The sequence below is a fragment of the Schistocerca gregaria genome, chromosome 1, assembly GCF_023897955.1.
Source record: "Schistocerca gregaria isolate iqSchGreg1 chromosome 1, iqSchGreg1.2, whole genome shotgun sequence".
Taxonomy (NCBI): Eukaryota; Metazoa; Arthropoda; class Insecta; order Orthoptera; family Acrididae; genus Schistocerca; species Schistocerca gregaria.
In genome coordinates, this window is record NC_064920.1 from 764,927,937 (window position 1) to 764,942,515 (window position 14,579).

The 14,579-nt window shown below is 38.7% G+C and overlaps 1 protein-coding gene across 1 annotated transcript in view; it reads right to left on the reverse strand.

The window, feature by feature from the left end:
- The window catches only part of LOC126268095 (uncharacterized), a 168,211-nt gene extending 154,036 nt beyond the window's left edge, over positions 1-14,175 (reverse strand). Inside the window, exons 1-2 of the mRNA XM_049973606.1 lie at positions 14,035-14,175; positions 13,692-13,909 (exon numbers count right to left, since the gene is read on the reverse strand). Coding sequence (XP_049829563.1) covers positions 13,692-13,767 — 76 coding nt within the window. The 5' untranslated portion in view covers positions 13,768-13,909; positions 14,035-14,175. The remainder of the gene's footprint in view (positions 1-13,691; positions 13,910-14,034) is intronic.
- Between the last annotated feature and the right edge of the window lie 404 nt (positions 14,176-14,579).

The following is a 14,579-nucleotide window of genomic DNA, read 5'->3' on the forward strand; positions in this document are numbered from 1 at the left end:
CCAATCACTCATCTGAAGGTGTCTGCCAGGTACCAGATTAAATATGTGTGTGATAGTGAACACCGATCAGTTCCTATCCTGGAACATCACAGAGTCAATCTGAACTTGCTGACAAATGCAGAAAAGAGGAAGGGATTAGCAACCACAGTTACATCAAGAATACTAGGAGAGCTTTTATGCTTTGTAAAGTTGGTAAATGGTCAACAGCATTCTACTAACAAAATGAATGCAATGGACATAGCAAATTGTCTGGAGAAGCGTACACAGAGTAAGCTGAGCAAGGACAGGAAACACCCACCCTGGTTTAGTAACAACACTTTCAAGTAGATCAGAAAATTCTGGTTACAGGTAAAGCACCTCTGTGAGTCGAGAGCTTCTGTTCAGTCACTCCTAAACCAGTTTGGTGAGGACATAGAAGATAACAAAAGGAACGCCGGTCTTAATTCTCACAATGAAAAATCATTCACACAAAAAGGTCATAAAGATTTACCAGTATCTGGCCACCACAAACTATCAAATGGATGACATAGGAATATGCATTACTGGTGGAACTCCAGGCCAATTTTACAGGATATACTCTGTGGCATTGCCCTCTTTCTTAGAACACATGTATCATGAATCTCCACATGCAATGAACAGCCATGAGCAATAGTAAAAAAAAAATGCATGTTTCCCCACATTTGAGAAGGGCAAAAGAGTGAATGAACAAAATTATAGATTAATATGCTGGCCTACTGGATGATCTTAGAGTGTATTCTAACTCAATTGTAATTAGGTTTCTAGCAAAAGAAAGATCCCGGTTATAAAAATCACAGATTCAAAAAAAATCTCATGCAAGATATATTTCACCTTTTTCAAATAACATATTTGGCAAAATGGATGACGGCAAATAAGCAGATCCCTTATTCCTATACCTCCGGACAGTGCTTGACAATGTACCACAATGTTTGTTTCAAATGTGGATAAATGTAAGACAACATGGTTTGTATGTTTCTGTTATGTTCAAATACAGAATTAACAGTATCCTGCTTGACTCCATAACACTGAATAAATATCTAGGTATGATGTTGAGAAATAACATGAAATAGAACCAGCACCTAAGGTCAGCTGTAGGGAAGGTAGAATGCCAAATATGGTATACCTACAAAGGAGATGATGTACAAAATGCTCGAGCAATATTCTTGAATACTGTTCACATGTTTGGGATCCCTTTCATTTAGATTTAAAGGAAATCATCAAAGCATTTAAAAGGAGTGCTACTACATTTATGGCCGAATGGTTAGATCACATGTCAGGAAACCTGTTGTGTCCTGTGTCAGGGGAAAGCAAGTGCATAAGCACGATGGCAGTTCAAATGTATAGCAAACTGGCACAAGAGACAAGAAAGATCACCTTGTGCACTAAGTGTGCAATGGTGACTTCATTCAAGATTCTGAAGAGCCTGTTCCAGCAGTCACTGAGAAAACAGGGTGCAGTTACATGCAGATTGTTGTGCACATCACAACAAACTACACCTGTCATCCGGGGTTCAAGGTCATACTAGGCTCATTCCAGTAACTTGTGGGAAAGGTTGAGTAGATGAGCCTGGCTCACAATCTACAGTATTGATCTCAGAACCGTTCATGGTTCTCCAATTCTAGACAGTGTAGAAGGCTTGCACATGAGACTTCAAAGGTTCTGTGAAAAGCTAGACTGTGACTTCTTGACTTGTGCTACACACCTGATAATAGCAGGGTCCTTCAAACTGACACAAGGGTGCACCACATCAGAGACAGCTACTCAGATAGCTGACTGTGTGTAAAGTGCACAAGATGGTGTTTTAGTTAGGCCACACTCTAATTCAGTCCAGATGATAATAGCTGTAAGATACCTCCAAAATATTAGTGTAAGATACACAGAGATGGCTCTCCACAATATAAAGTCTGTGTGAAAAAAACTTCTGAAGAAACAGCAAGTACTGCACAATAAGTGTAAACAAGGCATAAGGATATTGATAGGAAGGTGCTAAATGAAAAATGTTTGACTATCTAAAAAGTAATGTGGGAAGCCTTTAATGATTACCATACTGGTATATCTCTCACAAGACAAAACAAAAAAATTCTGGTTATATTTGGATGCTGCAAGTGGCACCAAAATTAGTGCGCAGAAATTCATGGATTTGCACGGGTACTGAAACTGATGGTAGGAAAGTAAAAGAAGAAATGCTGCCATTTTCAAGTGTTCCTTTACAAATGAAGACACAGGAGTGGATGCTCCAATTTAATTCTGTAATTGATACCAAAATTAGAGTCAGTGGCATTTAGCGACAGCTCAGTTCAGTAAAACTGAATCTCTACAGACTTTGAAATTGAGTTAGCTCATATCTTACCCATAATATATCAAAGATACAAATAAATAAATAATAATTGCCTAGTCATCTGAGGAAAACACAAGTTTCATCTGTCTACATAGTTAGGGAAGTGTTCCATGAAGCTACCATCCAAAATCTTTATATTCACCTGTTGTAGAATATCAAAACATATTCAGATCTCAAACATAATTAGGAACCTCAATCACAAAGACCTCCTCCATGCCAGCCAGCAAGGATTCCAAATATACTAGTCATGCAACGTCCACTTTGTGGTTTACTCCTCACGTGGCATCCTGAGAACCACAGTTCAAGGTAATAAGTCTGATGCAGTATTTGTGGACCTCTGAAAAGCATCAGATTCAGTATTACAACAATGCTTATTGAAAAATATGATCATATGGGGTATCAAACGAAATACGGAACTGGATCGAAGAGTTCTCAATAAGGAGGATGCAGCATGCTATTTTGGATGGAGACTCCTTGACATATGTAAGAAATTTCAGGATTGCCATAGGGTAGTGTGTTGGAAACATTGCTGTTCATGTTGTATATTAATGATGTAGCAGAAAATAATAATAGTAACTTTACAAAGCATTCATGGAACTCATAACAGAAAACAGCACAAGTCTGTGGAAGCCACAGCAAATAGTAATAACAGGGATATTGAACATATACAAAGAAGGGCCGCAAAAATGGTCAGATGTTTGTTTGACTCATGGGAGACTGCAACAGAACTGTCAGATGCTAGAAGATGGATGTCAGCTACACAACAAAAGCCTACTTACAAATCTTGAAGAAGAGACTACATTAATTTAGAAACATTCTACAGCCTCCTATGTAAGCCTGCCAACATTAGATTGAGAGTTACTGAAGTGTGCACCGAGGTATTTAAACAGTCATTCTTCCCACACACCAAACGTGAATGGAAAGGAAAGGAACATTATACAAGGTACAGAGGGATATACCTCAATCAGCACTTTGCAGCATAACAGTTCATAATGGGAGGGAACCTATCTCTGTGGTATACAGTCACTTCTAAAGAAACAGAGATTACTGCATACTACTTGTAAAACAGAGCATAGGGCTATAGACACAAGAGATGCTGAATGAAACACATTAGACTGCCAAGAGAGCACTCCGTGATGCCTTCAATGACTACTATAACAGAATACCGTCAAATGACATTTCACAAAATCCAAAGTAGTTCTTGTTGTATGTAATGGCTATCAGTGGAATGACAGTGTCCGGTTCCTAGTGAATGGGACAGGAACTGAAACTGAGGGAACAAAAACAAAATCTGAAATGCTTAACTCCATTTTCAAATGTTCCTTTACAAAGGAGAACCCAAGAGAATTGTCCCAATTTAATCCTCGTGCCACTGAAAAGATGAGTGAAATAAGTAATAGTGGTGTTGAGAAACAGCTGAAAATGTCAAAATTGAACAAAGCTCCACACCCCAATGGAATCCATCAGATTCTATATTGAATTTATGCCTGAGTTAGTCCCTCTTCTAACTATAATCTATCATGGATCCCTCGAACAAAAAACTGTGCCCAGTTCTTGGAAAAAAACATGTCACATCGATCAGCAAAAGGGTAGTAGAAGTGATCCACAAAACTACCATCCAATACCTTTGACATCGACTTGTTGTACAATCTCAGAACATACTCTGAGCTCTAGCATAATGATGTATCTTGAACAGAATGACTGTCTCAATGACAGCAAGCATGGTTTTTGAAAACCTTGATCAAATGAAACCCAATACACACTTCTCTCACATGACATACTGAAAACTTTGGATCAAGGCAACCAGGTAGATGCAGTGTTTCTTGATTTCCGAAAAGCATTTGGCTCAGTATTGCAACTATGCTTAATGTCAAAATTGCGATTATATGGGGGTATGATGCGAAATTTATGGCTGGATTGGGGACTTTTTGTTAGGGAGGACACAGCATGTTATCTTGGATGGAGAGTCATTGTCAGATGTAGAAGTAACTTCGGGTGTGCCCCAAGGAAGTGTATTGGGACTCTTGCTGTTCATGTTGTATGTTCATGGCCTTGCAAACGATATTAATAGTAAAATCAGGCTTTATGCAGATGATGCAGTTATCTATAATGAATCTAAGAGAAGCCGCATAAATATACACTCAGATCTTGATAAGATTTCAATGTGGAGCAGAGAATGGCAACTTGCTCCAATGTTCAGAAATGTAAAATTTTGCACTTCACAAAACAAAAAAATGTAGTATCCTATGACTATAATATCAATGAGTCACTCTTGGAACCAGCCAAATGAATCAAATACCCGAGTGTAACACTTTGTAGGGATAGGAAATGGAATGATCACATTAGTTCAGTACTGGTTAAAGCACATGGTAGACTTCGGTTTATTGGTAGAGTATAGGGGAAGTGCAATCAGTCAACAAAAGAGATTGCTTAACAGATTTTCAAGAACTGGCTTTAAATGATTACTATAGGGATGTACTACAACCTACCACTCACACAAGGATCATGAAAAAAGGATAGAATAATCACTGCATACACAGAGGCATTCAAACAATCATTCTTCCCATGCTCCATACTTGAGTGGAACAAGAAGAAAATCTAATAACTGGTACAATGGTATGCACCCTCTGCCATGCATCTAACGGTGGCCTGCAGAGTACAGATGTAGATGTAGTTGTATGGATGTAGATATATATTGGCGTAGGAGTACTGTGGAAATACATCACTGAGCTTAGGTGGGAATCATTGGAGAGGAGATGACTACAGCTTTGCAAAACACCATGGAAGGATTTAAGAAACCCAGACTTTCATGAAGTATTAGAAATGAGTTCTGTTGCCTAAAACATACACCTCTTGTAAGAATAGAATAGTCTGTAGGCAGGGTAAACAATGAATTTCAATGGTTAGTACTGAAAGCATGTTTATTACTGACACCAATGTACAGCCAGAAGAAAACTGAATTCCAACACCGGCAATGATAAGGGAATTGGCTCGCTGCTCACGCCGGAAGTTGCAGTTAGATCACATGGTAAAATATAAGTAATTTGTCTGGAAAGACACAGTCTGTCGTCAAGCAGCCACATGTGAATATTCACGAATGCCAGTGAATATTCCAGGATGTTCAAACTTTACAAACATAATATTTTTCCAGAACTTTAAAGAAATGATGGGCATTAAGCAACACACAATTGCTGGTCGTCAGGTCTGAACTGGTGACCTGCAGCAAGCTAGCCAGTGATGCTAACCACAACACTCCACTGCTTGCAGCATAGTTTATGGCATTTTTCCCTCTCTTGGAGAAACAGAGCCCTATTGTTTCAGATATTTTCACTGGTGCCAAAAACAGCACCCTGGATCTAGATCTTGTCAATGGTCTTCTGTATGGTGCAGCCATTGACACTCACGCCCTGATCGAGTTATTACATCCACTTTACTATTATGAGCATTGAAGCTGGCCCCTTGAGTGAATCTTCAGTTTCCTTGAATCTTCCATTGTCAATCTTCGCCTCTGGACTGTAGTAGAGGAGACTGGTGACATCGTTCGCTTTTGTCTGCTTGATGAAGGGTCAATATATGTGACACCCTACAAGCTACAAAAGATATGATATGGCTCAATTTAATGCTTTAATAGCTTTCCCAATAGTCTCACTTTTCACATGCGTTAAAACCCATACCAAGTCTCCAGCGCTGTATCTCACTGGCCAGTGCTTGGTGTTATAACACTCTCAGTCTTTCCTCTGGGCATCAGGGTCCACATACGAGCCAGCTGCCTTGCTTCTTTGGTCCTGGTGATGAAGGTATTGTGCCCCAATCTCTGTGTTTTACATCAATGTATATTGTCAACATATTATTAAAGCATTCCATCTGTGGATAGCAGGCACTTGCCCTCCTAAGGTGACATTACAATGTGAAATCAGCTCTGATGTGAGTCTAGACTGGAAAACTTTTCCACAGTCAGAGCACTTCACACTGGGAACACCATGCTCCAAAACGATGTTTTCTACCAGCAACTTTGCAATGTCCAGAGTTTCAACAGTCAGCACAGCGATCAGTGCAGACTATTATCAATCAATGCCAGTTTGTCAGCTTTGGGACTTCCATAAAAGATCAACTCCAGTTTGGGAGAATGGTACTGATGCATCCAGGATTGATGCCAGATGTCCGGAAGGTAGTTGTGAAACATGCTTCCGTCATTGTCATTCCTTACAGTGACTCAAAACAATCCTTGAAGAATTTGAAATTTTGAAGAGAGCCTATTTTAAGAGCCCAGGTCTGCTCAACAAACAGCTGACCTTTCGTAACCAGAGTTACTTCGAGGTTATGATGTTACTTTTTAAATAAATGTCTATGTACAGGGGGCTTTGGTTTATGCATTGATATTGTTTAGTTGTGCTTCCTTGTTTTTATGTTATATACCAGATCTAAGTTTATCATTACTCCATAAACACATTCTCTATTTTCCCGTCTGGCAGTGCCATCTAGTACGGAGTCAATCACTTTGACACATAGCTGTGCTAGGATGCTTTACACACCTGGCTTATGTTGTACACATGCCCTGTGTTGAGAGTGTGTGACTTTTGTATGATTTTATTTTTATCTCCACCCTGGTTTACGTGGTTTGTTACGTTTGTTCTGCTTACTGATGTGCTGTGGTTTTTATACAATGTTCTATTAGATTCATCATCCTTCAAGGCTTCTAGTTTACAGTATTACTAGATCTTCCCACTGTTTCACAGCAATGTCTTCTATCACAGTAGTGACTGATATTTCATCTGTACCATGGTGTTTTGCCAAAGAATTACTTGAAAGGCAATGAGAGCACTTGTGTTTGCAAGCACTTTTTTATATCAGTTTGACATTGTACTCCTGAAGCCTGTGTCCATCTCACTAATTCACCCTATCCTTTAGGATAGTCAGCCCACACAGAGAAGGCGACCCATCACAATGGAGAATGTTTTGCTAAATAAATATGACCAGAAACAGTTAATGACCCAAACAACTGCAGGGTTTCTTTCTCAGTTGTAGAATAGATCATTTCTGAAACACAGAATACTCTTGCTGCATAAGCCACCACCTTTTGAGAATCTTCCTGTATATGTATTACAACACTCCTACCCCAAAATTGTTAGTGTCAGTGTTAATTCTGTCTCACCATTAAAAAAAAATGATACAACGCTAGGACTAGAGACAATATTAGCATTTCTGAAAAGACAAGGAAGGATTTCTCTCGTACCTCATTCCAAGAAAACTTAGTGTACTTCGCAGTAATTCTTGCAAGGTATGTACATTGGAACAGTAGTTTTTTACAAAATACTGACAGTTTGAGCACATTCTGCGGAAACTTCTCGCGTCACAATGTGCTGAGGAGTCATGAAATCTGTGACTGGTCTTCTTTTCTCCAGCTTGGGATGGATACCTTTGCCATTCACTTGGTGCCCAATATTTTTATTTCTTGGGCAATCAAGAGGCACTTTTCAGGTTGAGGTTGTGACCTACAGTCCAAACACACTTCAGCACAGTTGTCAGTCCAAATAGGACCTCTCTGAGAGGTTCTGGGAGAACCTCAAAGGGGATGGTGCACATTTAAGTCACCAAGCAGCAGAAAGGGCTGAGGGAATTGCCCAATAAGCTGGAGGAAGTCTGCCCTGGTGACACTGAATGACAGAGGGATGTAAACTGTACAAAGAGAAAAGGTAAGGCGAGGAAGGAAAACATGGACTGCAACAGCTTGAAGCCGAGTAGTCAGGACGATGGGTTGCCTACGAATGTCATCCTGGATGAGCAGCATGACAGAATGCTGTCCTCGAGGGGGGAGGGGGGGGGGGGAGATCATAGCAGGCTGGAAAGAAATGTGAGAGCTCAAAGCAGTCTTGAGGATGCAATTTTCTTTCCGGGAGGCAGAGAACAAGTGGACACTGCGATTCCAAGAGCAGCTATAAGTCCCCTTTGTTGGATCGAAGACAGCGAACATTCCATTGGAGAAGAGTGATGACATGGAAAGGGGAGAAGGGAAAAAATGAAGGGGTGTCACCTTGGCGGCTCCGAGTGCCAGCCTTCAAAGACTCACTGCTATGAGCAGCAAAGGATGGAGGAGCCTGCTCCATGAGATCCACAGAGGCATTGGCATTCTCCTTCTGTCGGTCTGTGGAGTACAGCACAGAAGAATGATTGGTGGTGTGCAGCAGCGAATTGAAGGTTAGCCAGGTGATGGTATCACGTGGCGACACCATCAAAGAGGATCTCCGAGTCCACGAAGGAGAAGACCATTGACCTTTGTTTGACTTCTTGGAACCTTTCCAGTTGGCTGATGAAGACTGAGATGTGGTTGGCTGGAGGAATGTAAGAAGTGTTCATGGGAGTATTCCTTCTGACCTTCCCGGCCTGCAGGTTGTGTAGCACGTGACTTTGCCCATGAGGCGAAACTCTGGTGGCTTGTTGCACAGCTGGAGAAGGAGATAGTGATGCTACCATGACACTGGGAAACTTTACAATTGTGGCAATATCTGTTCTGATAGCAGTTACTGAAATTGCAGAACACATTTCCAAAAGCATCCCAGACATGTTTCCCATGGGAGGGGAAAAAGAATAGCAAGAGGACAGACATGCAGCATGGAAGGGAAAAAATGCTGCAAAGGCTGGGGCCCCACGGTAGCCAAGCACAATCCCGCCAAAGAGCGGCGAGCCCCCTGGGCACCTGGTGAGGATATAGACATCTTCATTAGTAAACTGGAGTCTCTGCTGGACACTATGTTTACTGAAAAAGCCGCTATAACTGTCTGTGAAAACTTTAATACAAACCTTGTAAATGATACTGTATTGAGGTAGCTATTTCTTACTGTACTGCACAGCTACAAAATATTTTCTCCAAACAAAAGCCTTAAAGAATAACAAACAGAACAGAAACAATCAATAGAAAATCTAGGATGGAATGTAACAATATTATGAAAAGGACAGTTGCTACTACCATATAGCAGAGAAGCTGAGTCACAGATAGGCACAACAAAAACACTTCTTGGAATGTGAGCTTTCGGCCAACAAGGCCTTTGTCGAAAACAAACAACATACACACACACACTCACGCAAATGCAACTCTCACACACATGCAGCTGAAGCCGGACTCATCACACACTTAGCTTAAAATATTCAAATCAGGATAAACTTAATTATCGTACATCTGCTACAGCAAGAGATTAATTCTAACTAGTGAACATGAAGTAGTCAGGGCAATTAAATGCCACAAATGCAAAATTTCAGAAGGTGCAGATGATTTAGCAACATCACTTATAATCCACACTGTTTTGCAGACTGCAAAGTCCTTCGCTCATATTGTTAATTTTCATTCACTGAGGGAGTGTTATCTCCTCACAGGTTAAAAAAGCTTTATTCAAGCATAGTAATACGCATGAGACTCAAAATAATCGACCCATTTCACTCCTCTCAGCGTTCTATAAAGTAATTTCAAGACGAATGAAATAACAAATTACCAAGTAGTTAAACGATAAACAATCTACTGAATAATAGTCAACATGGGTTCTGAACAGTTAGAAGTACAGAAACAGTAATAATGGATTACACAGATGAAATAGTTAGAGATTTTGATAACAACAGCAGTGTTGTAGGGAATAACCTAGACATTTGTAAAGCTTTTGGCACTGTTAGTCATGAAATGTAGATAAGTTGGAGACAAAGAGGGTAAAAGGGATAGAAAACAAGTGGTTCCAATCTTACTTGGAAAATAGATCACAGGCTGTGGAATTCAAATCGGCTCATTCCAATCATATAATCAACAAAGATGCTTTAACTTACCAAACAAGAAGGCACTGGTATGTTGATAGACACAATAAAAAACACAAACACACTCACGCAAATATTCAAGCTTTCGCAACCCCTGGTTGCTTCATCAGGAAAGAGGAAAGGAGAGGGAAAGACGAAAGGATGTGGGTTTTAAGGGTGAGGATAAGGAGTCATTCCAATCCCGGGAGCGAAAAGACTTACCTTAGGGGGAAGGAGGACAGGTATACACTCGCACACACACATCCTTCTGCACATATACAGACACAGGCAGACTTATGTAAATGCAATGTGATCAATGTAAATAGGGTGAAGTGGGGTAATTGTAACCATGGGTTTAGTGTAACCACGGCTTATGGTGCCGTAAAGAAGCTGTATTTTTACCTCTGACCTATCACACGTTAATTTAGTCCTTTCTTTGTTATATTTAACCATAAGTTGTCAAATCTGACATAAATTGGTAATTAATTTTTGGACTTGAATTGACGTTTACATTTTCACTCTGCGAAAAAGTGACATGCTCAGAATTTGCTGGTCTGTCATTTTTGCAGTTTTAAAGATAACTACACAATTTTTTGGTTACAAACTAACTTTTGCATGATAATTTCAAATTTGAGATTAGTTTTACTCTACTCATAAAGCTCTTGATATGTCAGGCATGGTTACACTTACCCCAACTTTTTCCCATGTGGGGCAAGTGTAACCAATCGGCTGGGGCAAGTGTAACCAGGGGGGTTACACTTGCCCCAAACAAACTTACTGGAACATATTTATTTATTTGAGCCATAACCTTGTTTTTGCTATCACACTAGATCAACTAAACTGGCCTTCCTGTGTGTGAAATCTACTTGGGACCAAAAATTAACTCATCAGGAGTAAAAATTAGCTACGTCTCTAACAGAAAGTACTCAGATTGGGAAGCTTCCAGCTGAACAACCTCCAGAATTTTATAGGCCTACATCTACTGATCCCTGTAGTTCTCCCATATCAGAGTTCTTTCTCAACCATTTCTGAGCTAACCAATGTTTCATTATGTTCTGGAACATCTGATTTGTCATTTGAAAGCTTATTATTGGAAACAGTCCAACAGTGTTGTCCCAATGGTAAAACAAAGAAGAAAAGGATTGTACCAGGAGCTGAAGTTATCACTTTTCAAGATGCCATCTATAAAGAAAACAATTTTAAAGGAAACAAGAATAATAAGGAGAAAGCAAAACAAAAAGGCATTATCAGCATAAAAAAAGGGCTTGGTAATGAAAAGTAAATCTTCCAAACAAAGTGCTGTTACTTTATCCGAAATGGCATCTCAGAATGTTGTGGAAAAAAATCCCTGATTGCTCATGTGGGTAACAAGAAAAAAGGACTGGAAGTTGAATCAACAAGTGAAGAAAGTGAAACTGAAGGACACCTATCTTTAATAAGTAGTGATGAAGATAATGATAACATTGGATGACCTCAGGAAAGAAATGATAAGCTGTGAAGAAGAAGAAGAGGCAGAGGCAAACATTTTTGAAGCCAAAGATAAAATTATAGCAGGAAACTATGTTCTGGTAGCTTTTGCAACAAAATGTAAGAAAGTTCATTTTGTTGGCCAAGTTACCAAAATTAGTGATTTAGGAGATCCATAAGTGATTTTCCTCAGATGCAAAAATAAGACAAAGCATGGCACCACATTCTACTGGCCTGATAGAAGAGATGAGACGCAAGTTCCATCCTCTGATGTCATTTAGTGCTGCCTGAGCCTACTTTGGGTCGCAAGGGAGACCTGACATTTGCTGTTACATTTGATTCATACAACATTCAGTGACTAAATAATAGTTAGGGCCTAAGTGTGAATATAATAAGTTGGATTAGGGCAGTTTACCATTAAACACAAATTGCCAACAACTTTAGTTCAATTACCGTGAAAAATAACACAAAGTGAACTTATAAAGTGATTTTTTCTTTTCTCTTGAGACTAGATATTTTATTATTTTTTGAAATTGCCTACTAAAGAAAAAAATTATTATTTTTGTAGAATTTAAACTAACAAATTACTGGCCTAAAACAAAAATAAATCATCTATGATGCGTTCTGTTTCAGTGTTTTGTGGTTTAGGCTAACACTTATTTTTTAGTTTAGCTAACATTTTCTGTGTATTTCATAATATACAAAGAGGCGTGTGCAAAAAAGTTCATATCTTGAGTAAAATTTAAGATATTTTAATAATTTAAAAATCCTCAAATTCAGTAAATATTGGGTAATCAGGTCACTTACCCCAAGTCTCTTTTACAATGCTCCGTATGGGTACAACAATGCAGCAACAATGGGGCAAGTGTAACCTCACAACACAAAATTTTGAAAACAATTATTTGACCATATAATTTTTTCTTTCAAAAACAAAATGTATATTGTTTAAAAGTCAATAACTCAAACTTTAAGCATGAGAAATTTCAAAATCATATCTTCAATAACATGTTGCCTATTTGGTGTCAAAGTTGAACTATGCCAAAACGTGGTTACACTTACCCCACTTCAGCCTAACTGATATTAACTTATTTTATGTCATACAGCTACAATGGCCTAAGAATTATATGCACCTCAGTGTACCCTACTGTAGATTCATATACCGACAATATTTGTGACAAGTTTGTTGTCTCCTCTTAAGTCTCAATATCCTACATTTCTGACTGAGTCTGCAATAATGAGATTTATTTCATTTTGCATCTGTGGGAGGTACATGCGTATCTCTCTTTTTCGATGTTGTATGTTATATGAGCATTATATATATTATTTTATGACATGTTCGACATCCTTAAAGACTTCCTTATTATGGATGTATGGAACAAAAAGTAGGCATATAACTAATCTGAATCCAAAACAATAATTGAAAATCTAAATCTGGATGGTCTGGTGGAGATTGAAAAGGCCTCACTATTGTTTATGAGTGAATTAATGGAAACACAAAAAAAATTTACAACAGACACAGAAACATCAAACCGCAATTGTCTGACAAAGATATGAAACTCGCTAGCTTCAACCCGGTTGTTTACATTAACAAGACAGCAGCCCGCATTATAACCTTTTACCTGTACTTTCTCAAAACAATATAGTATTATGATATAAAGAGATAAAATCTATTACAATTTGCATTTTGCTGTGGGAATTCTATCTGGTATACGCGTACGATGTTTTAACAGTAACCAAATATTTACTTCAAGCTGTGTGTAACTGTTTGTCAACAAAGCAGAAAGAGAAATCTAATCATGCCAAAATAATTACTTGATGTCCCTATCTGTTAGAAAAATATTAACGCCAGCCAAAACCAATACGATTTACTAACATCGAATCGACACAAGTATATTACTTAATATAACGATAACAACTGATAATAATATCTCTGAAGCAGCTCCAGACTCAAAACCTAACCGTAAACGGTGAAAATGGGGACGGATGTTGTCATACACATACAGCTGACACAAGAGTTGAAATATTTCAATATGCATATCTTACTCGACAAATCTGTAATTCACAAAACACACATTTTTGGAAAAGATTACCGAACCTCGTAATTCACTATTCACAGATGCTTCATCTTCCTCCTTATTCGCTCCGTGGAAACATTTTGTTTTTCTTGGCATTATTCACCGAAACACACATACAAACACTCCGCGCAGGTATTGTCAACTATCAAAGACCTTCTTCAGTTTACCCTGTAGACTCCACAGCTGTAGACGACACAATCTTCCGATGTAGCAAAGATGCAAACAATGCAATCTGCAACTATGTAATACAAAGTTAAATGTCATTCTATTATCTTTTTTCTGCCTCTAGCATAGTACTTGTTAGTCTTCACAAATTAAAAGGCTTTATAAATTTATTAAAGAAACATTTCACCATTTTCATACACAAATTTGTCTTCAGATTGAAACTGCTGCAAGCCGGGTTTCCATGTGCATGAATTTCTTGAGGCCCTTGCAAACGATCAGACATTTTGTCAAACTGAACCATGCATGCCTTTGACTTCTTTACGAGAAATTTTGATTGACAGAAAGATTGACAAGATGACAGTCGTTGTTTGTGAAAACGACTCGCTTCATATGTTTAGTGAAATGTTTTTATTACAATATATCTCACTGTACCGTGAACTATGATCAAGTAAATGAAAACTGCGATCAAGTACAATGGTACAGGTACCACATCTTTCCGACCCCTATATTACGCTTGAAGAGGTTATGAACACAATCAATATTCTATATGTACGGCAGCATACACGAGGAGTGGAATGAAATTAAAAAAAAAAATCGAAGGTCTCCGGTTTTTCCACGCCGCCATGAGTTATATGTTCCCACGTTGCGGTATGACCTGTCATTAGAGGACAAAACAGAATAAATTTTCGCATACTCGTGTCTTCTTTTTCAATGTGTGGATGAAATCATGCTAAACAAGTATT